The sequence below is a fragment of the Corvus hawaiiensis genome, chromosome 17 (genome assembly GCF_020740725.1).
Source record: "Corvus hawaiiensis isolate bCorHaw1 chromosome 17, bCorHaw1.pri.cur, whole genome shotgun sequence".
In the NCBI taxonomy this organism is placed as follows: Eukaryota; Metazoa; Chordata; class Aves; order Passeriformes; family Corvidae; genus Corvus; species Corvus hawaiiensis.
This window is the reverse complement of record NC_063229.1, coordinates 8,721,244-8,742,496: the sequence shown is the minus strand read 5'-3', so window position 1 is coordinate 8,742,496 and position 21,253 is coordinate 8,721,244. Positions and strand designations below refer to the sequence as shown.

General features: G+C 54.9%; 2 protein-coding genes across 3 annotated transcripts; both read right to left on the bottom strand.

The window, feature by feature from the left end:
* Window positions 1-6,918: 6,918 nt before the first annotated feature.
* On the bottom strand, window positions 6,919-13,483 carry CDK5RAP1 (CDK5 regulatory subunit associated protein 1). 2 transcript variants are annotated; one of them, XM_048321862.1, is made up of 13 exons: window positions 13,243-13,483; window positions 12,535-12,638; window positions 12,027-12,061; window positions 11,227-11,327; window positions 10,881-11,091; window positions 10,048-10,168; window positions 9,537-9,767; window positions 9,187-9,284; window positions 9,019-9,074; window positions 8,773-8,903; window positions 7,829-7,978; window positions 7,287-7,427; window positions 6,919-7,155 (listed from the first exon to the last, which is right to left on the bottom strand). In XM_048321862.1, the coding sequence occupies exons 1-13, from the start codon at window positions 13,466-13,468 to the stop codon at window positions 7,075-7,077; spliced, it is 1,686 nt and encodes a 561-aa protein (XP_048177819.1). In that variant the 5' UTR covers window positions 13,469-13,483; the 3' UTR covers window positions 6,919-7,074. The 2 variants fall into 2 exon arrangements, with proteins under 2 accessions (XP_048177819.1, XP_048177820.1); XM_048321863.1 differs by lacking the exons at window positions 6,919-7,155; window positions 7,287-7,427 and adding an exon at window positions 7,446-7,718.
* Window positions 13,484-14,468: 985 nt separating this feature from the next.
* On the bottom strand, window positions 14,469-20,954 carry LOC125334736 (bactericidal permeability-increasing protein-like). The gene is made up of 15 exons (XM_048321865.1): window positions 20,793-20,954; window positions 20,379-20,478; window positions 19,637-19,765; window positions 19,047-19,202; window positions 18,598-18,661; window positions 18,073-18,136; window positions 17,526-17,617; window positions 17,185-17,361; window positions 16,900-16,959; window positions 16,608-16,775; window positions 16,265-16,332; window positions 15,985-16,027; window positions 15,560-15,623; window positions 15,024-15,100; window positions 14,469-14,758 (listed from the first exon to the last, which is right to left on the bottom strand). Exons 1-15 carry the CDS (start codon window positions 20,905-20,907, stop codon window positions 14,711-14,713), a joined length of 1,425 nt encoding a protein of 474 aa, XP_048177822.1. The 5' UTR covers window positions 20,908-20,954; the 3' UTR covers window positions 14,469-14,710.
* Between the last annotated feature and the right edge of the window lie 299 nt (window positions 20,955-21,253).

Genomic DNA, 21,253 nt, shown 5'->3' with positions numbered 1-21,253 from the left:
TTCAGCATGTGACTTGGTTCCTTTCCAAACTGCCAAAGGATTTTTGCATTTGCAAGGGTTTTGTTATTTATCACTCCCATCAGCTACAGGAGTAACTCACATGTGAGGAATATTGAATAGGTGAGTCTGCTGGAAAGGTGGGGAACCACGGGGGCTGCAGCCCCAGAGCCGGGCCTGAGTGGAGCCCAAGCCCTGCCCAGGCTGCCGGACCCCCACTCTCACAGCTTAAAGTAGCTACAGAAATGTGGTCAATGTGGCAAATAAATATTCCCCTCATTTGTATTTATGCAGATTTATTCTGCCCCTGTCCCTGAGCTGCTGGTTCTTTTAGTGTGTGTTCCTGCTCCCAGCTGTTGCCAGTGGGCTGGGAGCTGTTTAACATGAACAAGCACATCCCTGGGGCCCCAGGGAGACAGATCCCCCTCCAGGCTGGGGCTGGGACCCCCAGGACCCCGGGGAGAGCAGTGGCAGTAGCCAGCAAGCTCTTGGGCACAGGAGCTCGCTCCTGGCTGCAGTGGCATCAAACCTCATCCCGGAGCTGGCTGTGACACAGTTCTGGAGCAGAATGGCTGCACGGGGAGAGATGCCAGGGCCAGGGCCAGATTCCTGAGTCCTGCAGCTTCCAGATCCACTGACACAGCACCGTGTGCCACCAACCACTTCCAAGTGTCCACACTGGCTCTGCTGGGCATTCCTGGTGGGCAGCACCAACACCCTCCTCTGCCTCTGCCCATCATGAGTCCCTCTGGTCCTGCCCAGGGCCCCAGACCCCCATCCAACAGGCACAGGGGAGTCCTGGTGCTGTTAGCTGAGAGCTTGCAGCCGGCATCCTCCTGGGACACTCCCAGGGCCAGGGCTCCTGCTCACATCTTCTGAGTGGCTAAATGTGCCCCTGAAAACCTTGGAGGTTCTCGCTGCTCTTTTCCCAAGGTAATGGCGTGGCTGATGGCTCACCAGTGCCCCAACACCACAGCCCAGCCTCCTCTGCTGCTCCTCACTCCCTTTATCTCACCACTGTGAGTGAGCCATACCCTGAGCAGCCAATGCCACCCCTGCCCTGCCAATTAATGGCAGAGGTAACAATGCTAATGAGATGTGGGCACTGGGCGCGTCTGCGCTGCACCCAGTGCACCCCGTTCTGGCTGCAGTAACACCCACATGCTGGGTTGTCTGCCTGTGCTCAGAGCACAAAGATGAAGGGCAGATGCCAGGTGACCTTTGATGTCAGTGGCAGAGCTCTGTCAGAGGGGGAGGACGGGATGGGTGGCAGTGCCTTGGCACAAGCTATTGAATCCATAACGCCTCATTGGGCACCTTCAGTTTCCAGTTCCTAAGGAAACAGAAGGAGGAGGATGAAAGAAGGTGCCAAGCCCCATTCTAGGCTCATTTGCTGTGAATGACTGCAAAAAGAGGTGTAAATATTCCCTCGGTAACCATAGAGCCAAGATGCCAAAGCCCAAACCTCTCCAGGTGGCAAGGTGCCATGGGGCTGGGTCCCACCTCCGCTGCCACAGAGGCAGGGGTGGGCAGCCACTGGCCACTGTGAGCCCTGTGGGGACAGCAGCAGCACCTGCACTGGTCTGACCCACCAATATTAATAAAAACGGTACCATGGGGGATGTCCCTGCTGCTGCTGGCACCACCTGGGCACAGTGTGCCTGGACAGGTGACTCTGGAACAGCTCAGATCTTTGCCAGCTCTGGCTGCAAGGGCACTGATGGGGTTTTTCTTGAGGTTTCTCTCACCCTACTGGGTTCTCCTGTGGAGACTGCTCTGAGCCTCTCCCAGGCTTCTGCACCCCATGACACCCATCTGCTGCCTGGAGCATCCCAGGGGCACTGTCAGCACTGCTACTGCTCCTGCCAGGCTCTGCTGTGCTGGCTGCTTGCTGAGCATGGGATGGGGAAAGCTTTCCCATCAACAGTATAAGGGCTTTTCAAAATGTAGTTTGGATAAGAAATTATGGGAAGAATCTTTCTTTTATTGAAATGTCAGAATGTTTCCTTTTTTTAAAGAGAAACTGGTTTTGGAATTGCCTCCTGTTTGGTTCTGATAGCTTCAACCAAAGCTTCCTACTACTCTTTTTTAAACTTTCTGTAATTAAATTACAGAAAGATGACATAAAAAAGAAAAAAAAAAAAAAAAAGAAAGGAAGAAGAAACAGATTAAAAGACACTAAATAACCCAAAGAGAATGGAGCACCTTGTTTAATCTCAAAACCTCATAATCAGCCTGGCCAAAAGTGAATTTCATTTCTGTTCCACTCGCTGTCCTCATGGATGCAGGAAGGGGAGGAGGACAATCCTTTCTGGCTGTTCATTTTCACAGCAGTGTGCTGAATATTAATCACCCTCAAACCCTCTGCTGGAGGTGCTGCTGCAAATTGCCCATCCTGCAGTCGCTCTGTAATTCCCACATGGGAGCCACAGCTGGGACCAGCGAGGGATCCAGCAGTGACCTGGCTCTGCAAGTGTCAAGCACACCCCCAGCAGTGTCCCTGAGCACCCTGACAGCTCAGTTAGACATGCCACCATGCATCAGGCTGTTGTCATCCTTGGGTTTGCTCCCAAGGAACTGGGCACCTTTCTCCTCCTCCTTAATGCAAGAAGTAAATGTAGGGCAACGAGGCTGAGATTTGGGTGTTTTCAACACTGATGGACTTTGCTTTTGACACCCTTGAAGACATAATGAGAAAGCCCTGCCTGCCCCCAGGCTGGCAGTACTGCCAGCTGCCCCAGACCGGCTGCCAGGGAAGGTGGCTCAGACCCAGCAGGAACAGGGACCCTGGGCAGGGGCCCCCTTGAAATAATGTGAAATAACTCCCTTTCACATTTCCTAGTGGAAGTTCTGCTGAAGGGGAAGAGCCTCGCCAGGCACACGAAGCACAGAAAGCAGTCCTCTGTTTTTCACAGATACAGCTGTCCAAAGGAATTGCAGCACCTTCGCCTCATGGGAGGCATTTTAATTACTCTATTGACTCGTGCTCCTGAGAGCCCCAGGCGTGTCAGAGCTCAGGCTGGGATCAGAGGGATGCAGAGAGACAGGAAGGGAATGCGTGACCATTCCTGACAGCCCCAATGCAGCCCCACCACAGTCCCAGCACCCTGCCCTGCACACCAAGTGGTGCTGGGCCATTCCACGCTCTCTCTGACCAGCATCAGACCCTCTTCACATCTCTGATCTGTGTCTGACTGTTAAATAACTCAGCAGCAGGGGAAAAAAATACTTGAAAAAATATCTGGAAGATAGAGAGCCATTAATGAAAAACATCAGAAAATAGATATCAAGTAATGACACCGCAATGAGAGCTTATTAATAGGAAAGGCTAAAGATAAAACTAATTTAAACCTGATGAGACAAGACATCTCATCTTCAGGAGAATGAGAAGTCAATAGTTGTCTGTCAGTAAAGGAAATAAATTGCTCACAAGGGAGGAGGGAAAGCCGCAGGACTCCTGGGCCCCAGAGAGCAGTGGTGCCTGTAACAGACTCTGAATTCACAAACCCCCAGAACTCAGAGCTGCCACTCACCACCGGTACCTCTGTCATTGCCATGCAGGTCACAGCCCAGCAGTGCTCTGGGAAGCACATGGACATGGAGGGAGGCTGGGGACAGACAATGCCAGCCTAGGGGGGCTGCAGAGCAGCTTGGGGCTGGTCTGGGGGTGCACCAAGCAGTGGCAATGGAGAGCTCGTTGCATTTCCAGCACAGCACAGAGTTCACCAGCGGCTGCAGAGGAGCCTGTAGGAGCAGCTGTACTTGCCCTGCCAGAACCCAACCACTTCCAGAAAGAAGTGAACTAAAGATAGAACTGGTTTGAGAAGTGGAAAACAGTTTCGAAAGTTCTTTATGTTGCATTAAATCCCAAAGCTCTGTGCAAAGAGCTCGCTTCAGAAATGGTGATGAAAAGCTACTGAAGGAAAACTCCCTGGACCCCCAGCCCACAGCAGTCCCAGAGCAGGGAGGAGGAGGAGGCCTGGGAGAATTGGCTGGCAGGCACATGGAGCCTGTCTGCTGGAGTGAAAAGAGAGAAAGAGGAGGAAAGCATTTCCCTTGGCACCGGCTGGCAGGCTGCTGGCATCACTCAGAGGCAATGCCTTGTCACCTGCCACCACCTCAGCAGAGCGAGGCTGCAGCTGACCTAAAGCAAACTGTGCTTACAGGCTTCCACCAGGGAGAACGTCCATCCTTCCCTCCACCAGCACCATGACATGCAGAGGGAAAACAGACTGCAGAGCTCCAGGGGTTCTGGGGAAGGGCATGATACACCGTGACCAGCTCTGGCACTGGGAAAAGCCTGACTGCTCTGCCCAAGCTGCTTCGAAAGTCTTGGAGAAGGGAGCATGTTTGGGCAGGCGAGCGTAGGCAATGATGGGCATCAATTTTGAGACTGTCCTGAGGCCAATAAAAGCCAGTGCTGAGCAGCGAACAGAGGCTGTGAGCGCCTGCTGCTCTCTGTCCCTCCACTCCCTGAGCACAGCCAAGACCTGAGGACAAACAAGTTTGTTCTTTGACGGGGGTCCGGGGAACAAACGGGCTCTTGTCCTCCCTGACAGCGACCTTTTTGCCAGGTGAAGCTATTTGTGTGTGCGGGTGATGTCCAGCCTCGCCCACACACCCTGCCAGCAGAAAGGAAAGTGCAGGCTGTGTGTTACAAAATTCCGGCGTCAGGAGACACCCTCAGGGCACGGCTGCTGTTGGAAAGTAAATGTCATCCCAGCACTTCAGGTCTGTACTGGGAAACCTGATCTGCAAAACGCCTCCTTAGGTGTTTGCCCATGGGTGTAACTGGGGCACGACTGGCTGGAAGGGCACTACTTGGACCTGCAGAAGGCACAGGTGTACGTCAGAGTGGGAGACGGGAGGTCCGGGAGAGTTCAGGGCTCTCATCCCTGCTCAGGGTGGGAACAGAAACGTGCAAGAAAGAGCACGAAGTACAAGTTCAGCTTTCCCAACAGCTGGATTCAAGCAGCAAACCTGAGAAGTGACACAGAAATTGCATCCCACCTCCAGGCCTCAAAGAAAACAACACATTCCTTCTTCCAGGCAGTGCCAAAGGACTGACTCGGCCTCCAAGGTCACCGTAAGCACTTCCTAATGGATGCTTTGCTGCCTTAAAACCTCAGTCTTCATTCCCGAGGCCTATAAAAACTAAAGAGGCGAAGCAAATGGTGAGTGCTGTGGCTCCCCGGGGAGCCCGTGCAGTGAGCATTATCACCTCCTCATCAAAATGTAAAACCCAGCTCTCCTCCTCATTAGTCTCCCGCTCTTAAAATAATGATTGTAAAACGGCCACAGCTGGCCTCAAAACAGGATGGAGGGGGGAGGGCACACTGTCATCTGCATTTCCCACTTGGAATAGGTGCTCCTGGAGAGGTCAAAACGAGCAGGGGGAGGTGGGTGTCAGCCCTTTCCAGGGTGTTGGTTTGGCCCCTCATCCCAAAATGCCCGGCAATCACGAGCTGAAAGATCTGCCATAGGGCAGTTAAATTAGGCCACTAGCCTGTGGGCTTGATTAGCCAAGCACGTCGGCCTCAGTGCCCAGCGCTTCTGAGGGGTGTTGCTTATACATCCTGCTGCTTCCTTTGGGATTTCATCCCAAACTGCTGCCTCCTGAAATCCCCCTGGGCCAAAGGCTCACCCTCACTGGGCAGCAGAGGTTCAGGCCCTGGTTTGTGAACTTGGGCCAAAGACACTTTCCCATGTGGAAGCAGGAGGGCAGACCAGCCCTGTGTGCCTGTCAGCACCTCGGAGCTCACATGGACTGTGCTGACTGTGCAGACTCACTTCTAGGAGAAGGGACTCAGCTCTGAGATAATAAGCAAAATGTATTTGTTTCTTGAAGCCTAATGAATATTCAGTGAACCATGCTATTTTCAAAGAGATACAATTATAGCCCAGAAAGAGCTGAGCGGGAGAGGCGGCTTTCGAGCAAAACCCTTTCATGTTTATTTTAAAATTCTGCAAATTCATGTCGTGACTGCCCTGCCACCAGCTGTTCCTTCAAAACTGGTCACTGGACAGAGCCTTTTACAAGGATTTATTTTAATGACACGATTATCTATATGAAAAGGGGTGATCCCTTCTCACATGTCCGTTTACTCACAAGTGCAGGTCACAGGTCCTTGTTTGAATTTCACAGAGCAGGCTGGAATGTGACACTGCAGCCAGGGTCAGCTGCAGGCTGATGAAAACAAGGAACTGTCAGATGTACTTGAAGAACTTACTGGCCATTTAAATTAGCACAACAACTTCTATCACTGAGCAAAGGGAAGGACATCCATAGATGTTTGAATCACAAAACTGCACCCCAGGTTTTAAGAGGAGAGAGATGACCCTCAACTAGCAGCTGTCTCTTCCCATGCATCCCCCCAGGCCGGGAAATAAGGAAATCTCCAGACAAGACCCAATCCTCCCCAGTACCAGGGCAAGGCTGCATTCCTTCAGCCCCAGACACAACAGATTCACCGGTGCACGTTAAACACCATTTTTCATTCCGCAGTCCAGCGCCACATTCCAACACACGAGCATGGTGTGGGTTCTTGCATCCCCTTTCCAAGCATTTTGCCAATATTTGGAAAGAATTCATCAACCTTCTGTTCTCTCTACCCTTTGACAGTACTCCTGCCATTCTCCAGCAGCTGCTGGAGCTGTGTTTTGTAGGCACTACCAGCTTTTGCAGCTCCTAAATTCAGCTGAGCTCATAGGAAAGACCTGCTCTGCACATCCATCTCTCAGGCTGGGCCATGACAGAGGAGGTGATTGCAGTCAGAGGACAGACCAGCAGCACTGCGAGGGTGGGACAAGCCTCGGGGCAAGTCAAAATACACAATCTCACAGTACTTTTGTAAGTTCACACATAGCTTCCATTCCTTTGAACCTGCATGCATCTATGAAGGGTAGGTTGGCACCAAAGCAGAAACATATATATGTATTTTATTATTTCATAAATAAATTTTAATATACATATATATCTCCCTGTTTCTACTGTATCTCCACCTGATCACAACAAGAACCTCCTTGCTTCTTCCTGGAGAAAATATGCTGCTTTCATCCAAGGGCAGCAGAGATCCCTCAGTGAGAAGCAGCAGCACGGGACAGGGTGGTCCGGCAGAGCGGAACTCCCTGCAGGGTCTGTGAGCTGGCAGAGGTTACCTGAAAGAAACAACACAGGTCCTCAGGCACAGAAAGACTGGGGAGGATCCATTCTAATTTTAGGCTCTTCTGGCAGCAGCTGGCCTAGAGAACAGCACTGTGCAAGGAAATGAGCACTGCAGGTAGGTCACCTTCACCATCACGTAGTCCCCTGGCTGGGCTCTGCCTGGAGCCCCACACTCGGCAGCATCCTCCAGCTCAGCGTCGGGGAAGATCACCTTGATGTTGCCGTCATTCCTCCCACACAGCTCCGAGGCAGAGCGTTTGCTGGGCTGGAAAGAAGACAGGGAACATTACCTGCATGGCAATTGCTCTGATTCACTGCTGAGCTTTATTGCCTCGGGAATTAATTGAGCACTATTGATGGTATTAAACCCACATTAACCAAGCCCTGGAACAGAGTCCTGTGGCCAGAGCTGCTGGTTGACACTCACACACCAAAGCACAAATTCTGTGCTTGGCCAGAGATGCATCCCTAACCGATCCCATCCCCTGTGCTCAGCTCAGTGCTCTGGAAAAGTCAAGGCTGTCTGCTTACGTGTGAAGAAACAGTCTTGGGAGTCCTGGGATCACATGGGGAAAGCAAGAAGGGAAGGCAGAAGTGGTGACTGCTGTGCACAGTCTCAGAACCAGCAAGAAGGGAGGATAACAATTCCATTCCAGGCACACTCACCCCTTCCACAAGCACCAGCTGGGCCTGTCCCACCAGTGCTGCGTTGGCCCTCGCAGCTTCCTCCCGGAAGGTGGCAATGAGCTGCTCCAGCCGCCGCTTCTTCACGTCCGTGGGGACATCGTCCTGCAGCCGGTGATGCGCCCGGGTCTTCTGCACACACACAGAGCCAGTGCAGCCCCTCAGCACCCAGCCTGAGCTCAGAGCCTTGTCTGACCCCAGCCAGCTCCGCTGCTCTTCCAGCAACAGCTTCCCAGCATTTCAGTTTGTATGACAACAGAACTATTCCAGTGCCAGCCACCTGTCCTCGTGCTACTCACATCTTTATCCTCCACCTTTTGATGCAGGGCACTGAGTATCAGTGGCTGTGAAGCAGTTTAGCAGCTCCTGTGGGGGATGTGCCTGTGCCTGTTTGTCCATAGACCATTTCTAATCTATCTCTTGAATCTTTGCTTCCTTGTGTTTCCCAACCTTCTGTCCTCTTCCCCAACAGTATCATACACTTTGGAGAACATTCTAATGGACACTAACCAAATACCCACTCTTCTCATGGAAATACTTTCTCAAAAATTCACCACTTCCCTCCAGACTTGATGGACAGTCCTTATACCTGGGCTCCAGCCCACCTCCATCAGCACATTCCTCATCAGCAAATAATGTACCTGCAGCCTCTGCTGACACAGTTGCTTCCCTGCAATGACCCTGCAGTTACAAACCCTGACACTCCTACAGAGGAGCTGGAAGCTTCCCAGGCACAACAATAGCCCTTGCAGAACCACGTACCCTACAAGTGCTGCCTGGGAGAAAAGAAATCTACCAGTAGACCAAGTCTTTGGGTATGATTTGCAACAGCTTTTTACAAAATGTGTTATTGTGAGAAACAGCACTGACAAGTTTAGGTGACACACCTAGAGCTAACAGCCTTCTCCACCAGGGCCTGCACTCACCTGTCTCATACTGTAGGCAAACAGGAAGCCAATGTTGTAGCGGACCTCCCGCAGCAAGGACACCGTCTGCTGGTGATCCTCCTCTGTCTCTCCGCAGAACCCAGCGATGAAATCACTGCTCAAGCTCACTCCTGTAACAGAGACACAGCTGTACACTTCTCTCATGGAAGAGAGGAACACAGCACTCAGCAAAGGACAGTGAGATGCAGTTGTGCTGAGTTCAGATCAAGCCAAAGGAAAACACACCTGGAATAGAGTCACGCACATGGTGCACGAGCTCTAAATAGGCTTCTCTTGTGTATCTGCAATGAACAGCACATGGGTTTGCTAACTGGAAACCCTAGACATCAGTGAGGAGAAACCAGCAGGCCAAATCAGAGGGCAGGACACAGGCCTCCTCGTGGGCTGACCCACCCTCGCCGCATGGCCTCCAGGACTCGTGTGCTCCCACTCTGAGCAGGGAGGTGCAGCTGTTTGCAGATGTTGTGTCGCTCCTGGATGAGCTGCAGGACCTGTGGCAAGTGATCAGGAGATGTCTCAGACAGGTTAACTCTACCAGGATGCCAAGGGAAGAGTCTTCCCTGGGTAAAAGCCAGCAAACTGCAAACCTGCCAGCTTTAGCCCCAACATCCAACTCCCAGGAGCTGCTGTTCCCACTTTGGGAACCCACGTTCTCTTTGGGGAGGCAGCACAGCCCACACTTCACATTTCAGAGCTGCCTCCCTGCCTGCAAGCAGAGGCCAAGGTGCTTATTTTACACTTGCCTCATCAGGAAAATCCTTGGGGTGTGGAGAGGTGAAACGGATCCTCATTTCTGGATCAATCCTAGAGACCTGGTCCAGCAGGTGTGCGAAGCGCAAACCTCCCGATTTGGCTTTGTAGACTGTGCTAAAGCCACGGCTCAGGCCTGGGGCAGCCACTGACTGAAACTGCACCTCAGACAGGTCTCGAAAGCTGTTGACATTCTGACCCAAGAGGGTCACTTCTTTCACTCCCTACAAAATAAACAGGGGAAGAAATGTAACTCAGGCAGGATGGCTGAGCTGCAAGGGCAGCCATGGTTTTACTCAAAGGAGTTTCCAACAGAAGCCCTCCCTTCCCTGTCTGCCATGGAGTATTACAAGGGGAATCAAAGCCACTGGTGGAATCCCACAGTAACCTCATCTCTGCAGATAAAGGCAGTGACACTGGTTACAAGTACCACTGAAGACACTGTCACCAGGAATCACCCTTTCTCCCATGGTGTGGGACAGGTGGGAAGAGGCTCTGCCTCACCTGATCTGAGAGCATCCTCACTTCCTGCAGGATGGAGGCAATGGGGCGGCTCCTTTCCCGGCCCCGGGTGAAGGGCACGATGCAGTAACTGCACATGTTGTCACAGCCCCGCATGATGGACCTGCCCAGAGGTAAAGCACAGGTCACACCATGACTGCTCCAGAACCATCCGTGCTGCATCCTGCCCAGGGTGAACCCAGTAGTGCTGCCTCCAGCCAGCTCCATACACAGAACACCCACACTAGATTCAGCTTGCCCTGAGCTAATACCTCCTGATTCTTCATGCACATTTCCAAGAAAGCTGGAAAGAACTAATGAGGCACAGACTTCCACTGCAGCCTGGCAGTGATGAAAGATCCTTCGACATCCCACTCCTGCAGAGAGTGATACTGTCCTTCCATACGCCAAGCAGAGTCTGATTTCATGTTTGGCAATGTCATCACCAAAATGAAACAATCAAAAGTTATAATGTGTAGAGGATTAGAAGAATAAATAGCAGAACTTGGGGCAGGGCACCACAGAAGGCAGGGGATGAGAGTGGCATGAACTTCAGAAAGGGACAGTGGCACAGAAATCACTCAATGCAGCATCAGGCTGAGAGTCAGCATTCCCAAAGGAGAGGGAGAGAAGTCCACAACAGCCAGAGCTCAGGACACGCTCTCCAGGGCTCAGTCACACAGCAAAGCAGCAGCAAACACACACACAGACTCTGTAAACTCAGTGCAGCCAGGGCACTGCATCTCCTGGGCAGCTGCTCTCACTGACACATCTGCTCTGCACAGCAGATTTCCAAACCCGAGCCACAGAAACAAGCACTGGGAAAAGGCACTCACACAAACGCTGTCCTGCCACCTGCACTAGTCTGGACAGGCAGGATGTCAGCATACGTCTCATCTAGGGACAGCAGGACGTTGGCAGCTTGCTGGCCAGACTCTGCCACGGCCAGCAGCCGCGGAAGGTCACGGTAGGCATCAGGGCCTGCCACGACATCGACCAGCTTCTCCCTCTGCAGGATCTCCTCCTTAAGCCTCTCGGCCATGCATCCTGCCAACAAAGGAGAAGGGCCCTGGTGAGGCAGTGCCCACCCCCCGTTACTCCCCCGCAGCCCTTCCCAGCTGCTTTCACCCCAGGGAAAGGCGGGTGCTGCCGGTGGGTCCAGGTGATGCAGCACGGCCGTACCCAGGATCCCGATGCGGAGCGGAGCACGAGCCTGGGGCCGCCGGGCCTTCAGCGACTTGAGGTGCTGCAGACGGTTCCAGATGGCCTGCTCTGCCTTCTCCCTGGGGAGACACGAAAAATGGGTATTCCACCTGCTGCACCCGAGCAGAGTCCCAGCCTTAAGCGGCCCAAGTGCTTTGTGAGGAGAATTCAGCTAAAGGCAGGGAATCATCCACCTGATGGATCGAATGGCACCTGAAAGTGCCCTTTGTGGAGTGGGGATTATGTCTCAACTCTATCTCATCTGCTGTCACTTTGCTTGCTTTAGAGCATCTCCACTGCAGGAACACCTCAGGGGCTAAGCTCTTGGGGAGAAAAAGTGCCTAGGCCACAAGGTACCCTGCAAGTGACAATGAGCATTTGGTATCTTCTGCATTCACAAAAAACAAGCAAAGTTCCCTTTATATCAAGTTGCCCCTAAACATATTTCTTGCATTTTTGAAGTACAGACACTGTACTAGAGAGTCGCTTCAAGAGAAGACAGAATATTTAAAAATAAAATCATTAATTGTGCAGGTCTCTCACTGCCCATGGCATATACACAGAGCTTACACTACCAAAGAACTTCTCACTACATAGAGAAGCAATTCATAGCACAATTAACGTTGCAAATCACAGCACCAGCCAGCCCTACCCTCAGCTAAACAGCCAGTTTCACCCCTGCACACTGCTTTCCTCATGCAACACGTTTATTACCTGGGTTTTCAAATGTTAATTCCTTAAAAGCTGTCCCAAACCAGCAGTGACAAACATTTCCTTACCTCACGGAACAGGTGACAAGAAGAACCACATCTGCCTAAATAGAAAGCAACAAAAAGAGAAGAATTTATAAAAGCCAAACAATAAGTTCTGATGCCCTGCCCAGGTAACCTGAAGAGCCAGACTATAAAACTCACTTAACTCAGGGAAAAAGACCTGCCTGAGTACACGGCAGGTTTCAACAAACAGAGGTGCAAGAAAGAAACAGAAGACAAGTAGAGTCTTCTACTAAATGGTTAAAGTAAACTCAAAGATGAGATGGGGGGATCCCGCTGTGTCCAATCCCTCTCCAACTGAGAGGAAGCCCAGTAGTTTAAAGAAAAAAGACAACCCACAGCTTTCTACCACACTTGTTAAGTAGCTTCCTTCGCTCCGAAGAACTCAGACTGCAAAACTCATAACATCTCACAGGATTGCACTCCAGAGAAAAGCTGGGACTCACAGGCACAGCCAGGATGTGAGGACCCTGCAGCCTTGTGCTCCAGAAAAGCTGCCAAGGTGCTGCCTTACCTCATCCAGCTCCTTTGTCCTGGCATAGCCATTCTTCTGCAGGATGGCCCAGGCAATCTCCGTGTCATTGACGTTCATCTGGCAGCCGTAGGTCTCCAGGTACACTGCAACAAAGGGCGTGTGACGCAGGAGCCTGCTCAACTCCTGTCCACAACCTGTCCTATCAGCTCTATGGGAAGAAGTCTTCAATCCCACCACTAAAGTCAGGGAAGCAGCACCAAAGCTGCCAGCACCTGCAGCCCACAAAGAATAAACCAAAGGACAGACTCTGGGAAAGCTGTGTGTTCTGCAAGAGGACATGGCTAGGCCGTGACTCCAGAGCAGCAGCAGCTGTGCCCTTACTGACATACACACAACACTCAGGGCAATGAAAACCATGCCCTGCCAGGGCACCACAGCAACGCAGCCCCACATGGGGATGCCACAGCCCCACGGATAGCCCAGCACACATTGCAGGCAGGTGCCAGGGCAACCAACTCCATGGTGGAAGAATACACACGACTTTGCAGCCAAGGACTAAACTCCTTCTGGCGTCAAAACCCCCTCAGGGCCCCAGAAGCTCCCAAATAACCCATTTCCCCCACTTTGCTCCGGCTGCGGGGCACCACTGTCAGCACGGGCCTTACGGCTGCCCTTTGACAGGGCAGCGAGGCCACAGCCGCAGGGTTCGGCTGACCCCAACAGCTCCGGCCCCGCAGACCCACACACCTTTCGGGGCCCCGGCGGTAGAGCCCGGCTCAGGAGGCAGCTCCAGCGACGGCCCTGGCTGCCCCGCGGCAGCGGCCCTCAGGAAGTGCCGCAGGTCGGGCCCCGCGGGCAGCGCGACGCCGCGCCCCGCCGGCCGCTGTCCCGGCCCGCAGTACGCTCTGCGGGCGGCGGCCCCGGGCGGGCGGAGCAGCCCCGCCGCCCGCAGCGCTCGGGCCCCGGGCAGCATGGCCGCGGCCGGGGGGGCGCTTTGGGGGACGGACCGGCGGGCCAGGGATGGGGCGGCCCCGCCGTGCGCTGACACAGCGGCCCCGCCGCCGCCCCCGCCACTCGGCGCCGCGTTCCGCCCCGCCGCCGTTCCGCCCCGCCCCGCTGCAGGGCGGCGCCGCGGCGGCAATCCCAAAATCACAGAATTAATTCGGTTGGAAAAGACCTCCGAGATCATCGGTTCAACCTGTGACCCAGAAGCACCATGTCAACTAGACCAGGGCACTGAGCGCCACGTCCAGTCTTTCCTTAAGCACCTCCAGGGACGGTGACTCTGCCATCTCCCTGGGCAGCTCATTCCAAGGTCTAATGACCCTTTCTGTGAAGAAATTCTTCCAAATATCCAGCCTAAAACTCTCCATGTGCAGCTTCAGATCATGTCCTCTTGTCCTGTCCCTTGTTCCCTGGGAGCAGAGCCCGACCCTCACCTGGCTGCACCCTCCTGCTGGGGAGCTGTAGAGAGAGAAGGTCCCTCCTGAGCCTCCTTTCCTCCAGGCTGAGCCCCCACAGCTCCCTCAGCCCTGCCTGGTGCTCCAGCCCCTTCCCCAGCACCACTGCCCATCTCTGGACACGCTCCAGCACCTCCATGTCCTTCTTGAAGTGAGGGAGCCAGAACTGGCAAAGGACTTGAGGTGTGGGCCTCACTGGTGCCAGGGGGACAATCCCTCCGTGGCCTGGCTGCCCCACCAGGCTGATACAGGCCAGGATGTCCTTGACCTTCTTGGCCACCCGGGGCTCACGTTCAGCTGCTGTTCACCAGCACCCCCGGGGCCCTTTCCACTGTGCTCTTTCCAGCCACTCTGCCCCAAGCCTGGAGTGAAGGATGGGACAGCGGGACACAGGTGTTCCATTGTGCCTCGCCAAGGCCATGGAAACAGCCCAATGAAGTGGTCCTGATCCAGCTCCAGCTCCCACCTGGCCCAGTGCAGCCCCAGGCACAGACAGTGACACTGACACGAAGGCCCCAGCACCAGCACCTTTATTGCTGCTCAGAGGGAGGGAGGGGAGGGGGTGGCTCAGGACAGGGCACCCCCAGCTCTTGGTAGCACCAGGTGAGGCCCCAGAAGGAGGATGGAGGGTCCGGGCCAAGGCAGCAATGTGGGACACTGGCAGGAGCGGTGCCCTTTGGCTCTGGCAGGGGCAGGGAAGGGCAAAGTGGTGAATGGAGCATTTGCAGTGCTGGAGGGCTCTCACTGCCTTATCTTCATCCCCGGGGCTGGAAGTGAACATCTGCTCCGAGCAGCAGGAAATTCTGCGAGAAAGAAAGAAAGCGCTGGGCTGCCACTGGCCCTGGCAGCTGCATTGCCCAGCACCCATCACATCCCTGAAGGTAGAATGGATTGGCACATGTGCTCTGGTTTGCTGCTGGGCCATTGGGATCTCGGCTGAGAGCACCCTCCCATCCATCACTTCCCAGCACAGCTGGGGGAACTGGATTTGGAGGCTGTGCTGGTATGCAGGGGCTTGGGGGCAGCGGGATGGGCTCCAGCTGGGACCAGGTGCTCCCCCTCACTCACCTGGTAGAACCTCACAAGGATATTGGAGAGCTGAATCCTGTCCAGAAGCGGCAGAGGGAAACCCTCATCTAACCGGGCTGGAAAAGACAACACGTGTCTGCATTGGGATGGGAATGGGAATCAAGGAAGCACAGAGCACACAGAGAAGGTGGCCACCGCCTTCCCCCAGTCCTTTTCTCTCCTCTGCTGCTCCACAGAAGGGCTGCTTGTTGTGCCATGACACTCCCCTTGGCCCCTCCAGCCACCAGCCCCACTCTGGTCTGAACTGCTGGCAAGGCAGGAGAAGCAGGGATTCGGGGAGAGGGTCTGGAAAGCATTAGGATATGCACAGGGCTCATTTTTTCCATTGCATTTGCTGCTGGGAGCCTGTCAGAGCAGCAAGAGGCTCCCACCACTTCACTGCAGCCTCCTGCACGCACTTTTCCCCCAGATCAGCCTTAGCAATGAGGATTTAATTAGCGAGCTGGCACCACTTGGATGGAGCAACCTGAGTGTAGGGTGCTCCAGCACCCCCATTCTCCCCAGCAGGTTCTCACCATTAAGACGTGGGAGCAGGATCTTTGAAGTCAAGATGTTCATTAAGGACTGTATCGTTCTCACCTGGGGAGGGGGGAGAAGGGGAGGAAAAGCTTTAGTCTGTGGGACAGGAGATGTGCAGGCACTGGAGGATAAGTGGGAAATGAAAAAGAGATGAGGAGCTGGGATGGGCACACACTTTGCCAGAGACCAGCAGCTTTGTCTGGCCACACTGGCAGAGTGGGAAGTGTTGGGGTGAGAGCAGCGAGGGATCAGGCTCCGCATCCTTTCCCAGCCTTGCAGGCTGAGGCAGGAGGTGGCTGCAGGGTCAGTGTGGGGTCCTGGGTGCATCCTCAGGTCCCGTGTTGGGAGGCAGGGGGAACGAGCCATCCCCCAGAAGGCTCCCAGCTCCATGCTGGGGGCTCTGGTCATGGTCATAGCTTACCTCGAAAGTGCCGACAGCAGAATCCTTCAGAGAGAGCCTGATCCTGCACAGGGACAGAAGCGGTGCTTTGGAGGATGTCCCAACAGAGGGAACAATTCCACCCACCACCCATCAACAGCCATGCAGATCCCTCTCCCTCCAGCCCCAGCTCATTCCCTCCACACCAAGCCCACATCCCTGGGACCTTTCCACCCCGCCTCTGTTGCTGGGCACCCAGAACAGAAACAACCCCAGAACAGAAGCCACCCCCTGCCCAGTCAGTGGCTGCTCCCCTCTGTACCTGCCCACATCCAGGCTCCCAACTATGCGGCCGGATCTCACGTTGATGACAGCAGACACGTTCCCTGTCTGGGGAGAGAGCACAGAGTTCTGGCAGTGCTCACCCCACCTCACCCCAAACCAGACACCCGGGGGAACGGCTCTGACCAGCTGAAACACAGCAGGACCACTGCCCATCCAGGGGCGTGTTTGCACCCAGCATTAAACCTGGAATTGTTCTCTTGATGCCCCCACTGCACCCGGACAGCACCCGGAACCTCCCCTGGCAGGATCTGGGCAACAGGACTGGGCTCAGCTCAAACTCCCTTCTTTGCCCCACTGCCACAGGCTGTGCCTGAACTCACCAGGCTGAGGAGGAAGAGTGGAGCCAGACTGGAGTTGGGAAGGATGGCATAAGCCTGGGCTTCCACAATGGGATTGAGCGAGATTCCTCCTGGTCCAATAGTCAGGAACGGAGCAGTGGGAGTGGACAGCCTGAACTTCACTGGCATGTTTGGGTACATCTCCTCCAGCTGTGTGGGCATAGGGAGAGGATGGGAACAACGGCACAAACCCCCGCTCCTGGGGGAGAACACCTGGCACAGAGCAAAGCCTGTGTGTGCAAGAGCTCTGGGCAGGCAGGGCCAGACTGCTCACCTGGGGAATGAAGGCTGAGAAGAGGGAGGTGTCCAAGCTGAATCCAACATCCTTTGGGATCTGCAGGGAGACGACTGTCACACTGGGGCAATGTGGCACAGAGGAGCCCATGGTGAGCCCTCTCATCCCCATACACACCCGTGTCTGACAGCCCAGCCCCATCCCACAGCCCCCAGCTCTCTCACTGGGGCTTCTCCAAGACTGCTGGCTGCTCCCGGAGCTCCTCAGCAAATGGAACCTCTTCCAGGGACGCAGGGCCAGCCCTGTCCCACTTGTGCCACTCACCATGTCCTCCGTGATTTCGAAGACCAGTGCCCCGGCCTCGTGGTAGGCGATGCCGGCTGTGTTGAAGAAGTAGCTGGAGGCTCCAAAGTAAACCATGCGGTCGTGATCCGAGGGCAAGGCCAGTGGCAGCGGCGAGAAGGGGACGGTGGAGCGGTGGGCCAGGGAGTAGAACTCACCCTGGGAGGAGGGAGAGAGGTGGAGAAGGGGTGCAAATAGCGGTGGGCTTCACCTGCTGACTCAGGCTGGCAAACAGCTTTTGCAGCGGGTACCAAAGCCTTGGTTCCCACCTGCCTGTGGCAATGGCATTGGCCAAATCAAGTGTCCCCAGGGCAGCCTCTCACCTTCAGGCCTGCATCCAAGAACTGGGCGGTAGCTCTTGGGGCTGCCACCAAGGAGTAATCAATCCCAGTCTTGGCATCTATCCTCGCTGTGACTGTAAACAGAGGGAAGAGGTGAGTGAGAGGGAGATGGTCAGGAAAACTGGGAGCAGATGGCTTCTGCTGGCATCTGGGCAGTGCCATGCCTGGACTTCCTGGTGCATCAGCTCAGTACCACCTGCATGTGTGCTTGCTTCTGCAAGAAGCAAAAAACCCCCATTTTCCTCCTGGCTGTTTCTCCTGTCCAGCTCCTGGACCTGAGGAATGGCCTGGATCCCCCAGCTAAAGCAGCCCGAGCCCCTGCCAGTCCTGTGGCACAGATCCTGGAGGGATCTCCGCAGCCAGACAGGGCACACAGTGATTTGTCTCTGCTGAGAAGGTGCTCCCCAGCTCCCAGCTTGGGTGCCAGAGTACCAGCAGATGGGGAGTGGACACAAGGTAAAACACTGTCCTCGTGGCTGGGAAAAGCTGGAAAGAACTGCTCCTAAACCCACATGCAGCCCCTCAGTACCTGGCAAGGTCTGGACAAACTTCTGGAGCTCGTTTCGTACAGACTTGTCCACAATGCCACAGATCTGTGGGACAGAAAGGTCACAGAGCTGAGCGGGGCAGCCAGGTCACAGCCCCCGCTCGGAGCCTCAGCCACGCTCCCTGCTCTGTGAATAAACCTGCTTAAATAAAAGAGCACACACTGTGATGATTGTCTCCATTCATCAGGCAGCGCATGAAGTGTCTAAGAACCAAGCAGGGCAGGGTTTATACCTACAAGCATCTGCTTGCAGCAATTTCCCCTCAGCACAGTCGAGCTCTGGGGAGGCCCTTGGAAGGAATCTCATGTGGCCCATGCAGGAATGAACTGGGCTGAGCAGCCAGGACTTGGCCGAAGAAGACCAACTGAAAGGATTAACCCACCCCACCGGCGTGTGCTGTGGCTGTAGTTACATCCCTACATCTGATCCTTCCAGCACTTCACCTACAAGTGAGGGCTAAAGACCACCAGAAAACCCTGGAGCCCTGCCCTCCATTGTTCACATACCTTGCTCTCCAAAGTCTTCCGCAGCCTGGACTCAATAGCCCTGTGGAAGAGGTTGTAAAGCCACCTGCAGAGAAACACAGAGAGAAGCCCTGAATAGCTCAGATCCACACTGCTGAAGTGTGTGCCCAGGAAAGGGAGACCCTAGAGATGCAAGACCCTGGGAACATCATTCCCACACCAATTTGGCATCTGGCTTTGCCCCAGGGTTTACATTTGCAAACAGACTCACTGGTAAACCACAGAAGTCTGGTGTCTGCCCTAACCACACCCACCCCCTGAAATGCGCAGCCACAGCAGGAGAAACTCAGGCCAGATTTAAGACGAGGCAACCTCAGATTTGCTAACAACTTACTCCTCACACCGGGGCCACATTCCAATGGCAGGGCCACATTCCCATGGCAGGTGGGCTAACACACAGTGTTTCCAGACCTTCCAGTGAAGTTACATACCCCAGCCTGCCCGAAAAGCGGACCCGGACTTTGGAGATGTGGGCACTGCACTCCGAGGTGCTCACAGTGGGCTTCCCAGCGGCATCCCTGCCCAGCCTCAGGCTGATTTTGATGTAGACATTTTCCACCTTCAGGTTAAAAGATCCGTGGGCACGGCTGCAGGGAGAGGGGGATGAGAAAGGGATGTTTCTCAATGCCAAGGCCTGGTGAAGGGACCTCAAGTCTGCTTCAGGATGAATCTATCTAGATCAGTCTCCCCCTTGTATGATACATCCAGAGGAGACTGGGAAAGTTTTTAAACTCAGGAGAAACAAATTTCACTGGCACATAAACTAGGAGTGGTAACCTTTAAATAGAGGGGACTGAGAGTAAGTAGAGGTGGTGGAAGAGAGACCTGAGGTTCCGTGCAGCTCCCCCATCGTGTGCCTCGTTCCTGCCTCCCACCCTGTTTTATGTATCACATCTGGGGGAGCAAAGTGACAGCTGCCCAAAACACAAGGGAGAGGGAGAGGAGAAGAAACCTGTCCAGATCCAGAGAGGGAGACATGGAGTGAGTGCCTGAATGGGGAGAGGAAGAGCTGGGCACGTACACAAAGCGAAGCTTCACCCGCCAGTCCCCATCCAGCTCCGCAAAGGCGTTGGAGATGGAGACCTGCAGGCCCACGTTGGAGATGGGGGTAATCCGTGAGTACGGCAAGTGGAAATCACGAAGGCGCAGTCTAAAAATACATGAATGAAAAGTCATGTTATAGTGGTTCCTCACTCCCAAGCACAAGGCTGGGGAGGAAGGGAGGGAGGGAGGGAGGGAGAGAGAGGGAGGGAGGGAGGGCTGGGGTGGAGTCACTGCACCGGCAGCATCCCCAGCTGTAGTTCTGCTGCTGCAAAGCTGTGCCTGGCAGGGACATGCAGAGCAGAGCAGCACCTTTGTGAATGTGGCCCTTGCAGCCACCCACGGCAGCTCCAAACCCCACACAGCAGGAGCAGAGCGGCATCCAGGGCAGCAGGGAGCTGGTATTTCCACAGAGGCTGGGCTCCTGCTCACATGGGAATGGGTGCCCTGGTCCCACAGGCAAGGCCATCTCCACCACCCAGGCTTTGATTGTACAAAATCCACCCATACCTGGAGTGCCATCCCCCCAGATCCCCTTTTCCCACTGGGCAAGGAGTGAAACGGGAACATATCTGCCTGAACCAAGGACAAAGCCAACATGTCAGGGGGCTGTGGAGGGGACAAGATGGTCCTCACGGCTCTGGGGGCTCCATCCCTAGCCCACCTGCCCCTTTCCTGGGTTGGGGGGGCAGTGGGTGGCTCCAAGACCTGGCAGGGCTCACCTGGAGAGCTGATAGCGCACCTTCCCCGACTTATCTGAGATGTCTGGCAGCTTCAGCTGGGCCAACTCCTTCTGCAGGATCGCGATCCCCTGCTGATTGGCTGCAGGGACACAGGGAGATCATCACTGCCACCACTGCGGCAGGACCCTCCTGCTGTGCCAGCCCACAACACTGCCTGCCTGCAGCTCCCTGAGACCCCACAGGGCTGGTTCCGCTCTGCAGGGGCTCCATCAGGTTGTGGGGTGGAGGGCAGACAGGGGCAACAGGGGAAGCCCTGGGCGATGGTGCATTTGGCACCTCTGTCCGAGGATGTCCCCATCCTGCCCCAAGACCCTGCACTTCTCACAGGGTACCTGGCTCCACACCTCTGCCACCAGCACATCTGTGAGGAGAGAAATCAGAAGCAGAACCCACCGTAGTCCAAGCCTGCCTGGGTGATCCTCACCACGAAGCCGGGGTTGGTGGCTGTGGTGAGTGCCAGGCACAAGGCCACTGCCCCGCAAGCCACCACCAGGCTCTGCACTCCCATCCTGGCTTCCCGCAATGCTGTGCTGCGCTGGGCTCTCCCTGCCCACACCCCACACCACCTTTATATCCCTGCCAAACCAGGAACCACAAGCGCGGGTGGTGTGCGGACCCACGGGGGGCGTCCCCAGGACTTCCTGCTTGGCCACCGCCCTGCTCCTCTGTGCCGCTGGCACCATGGCACGGCCCAGCACAGAGGCACACCTGGTGCCTCTCACTGAAGGTGGGGAAGGGGCAGTGGAAACTGGGAGGCAACAGCCCAATTTCCAGCCCTCTGTCAGTGCCAGCGGTCCCTGCCTGCAGCAGCAGTGGATGCTCAGTGGAGCAGAGCTGGGTTGGGCACTGCCAGC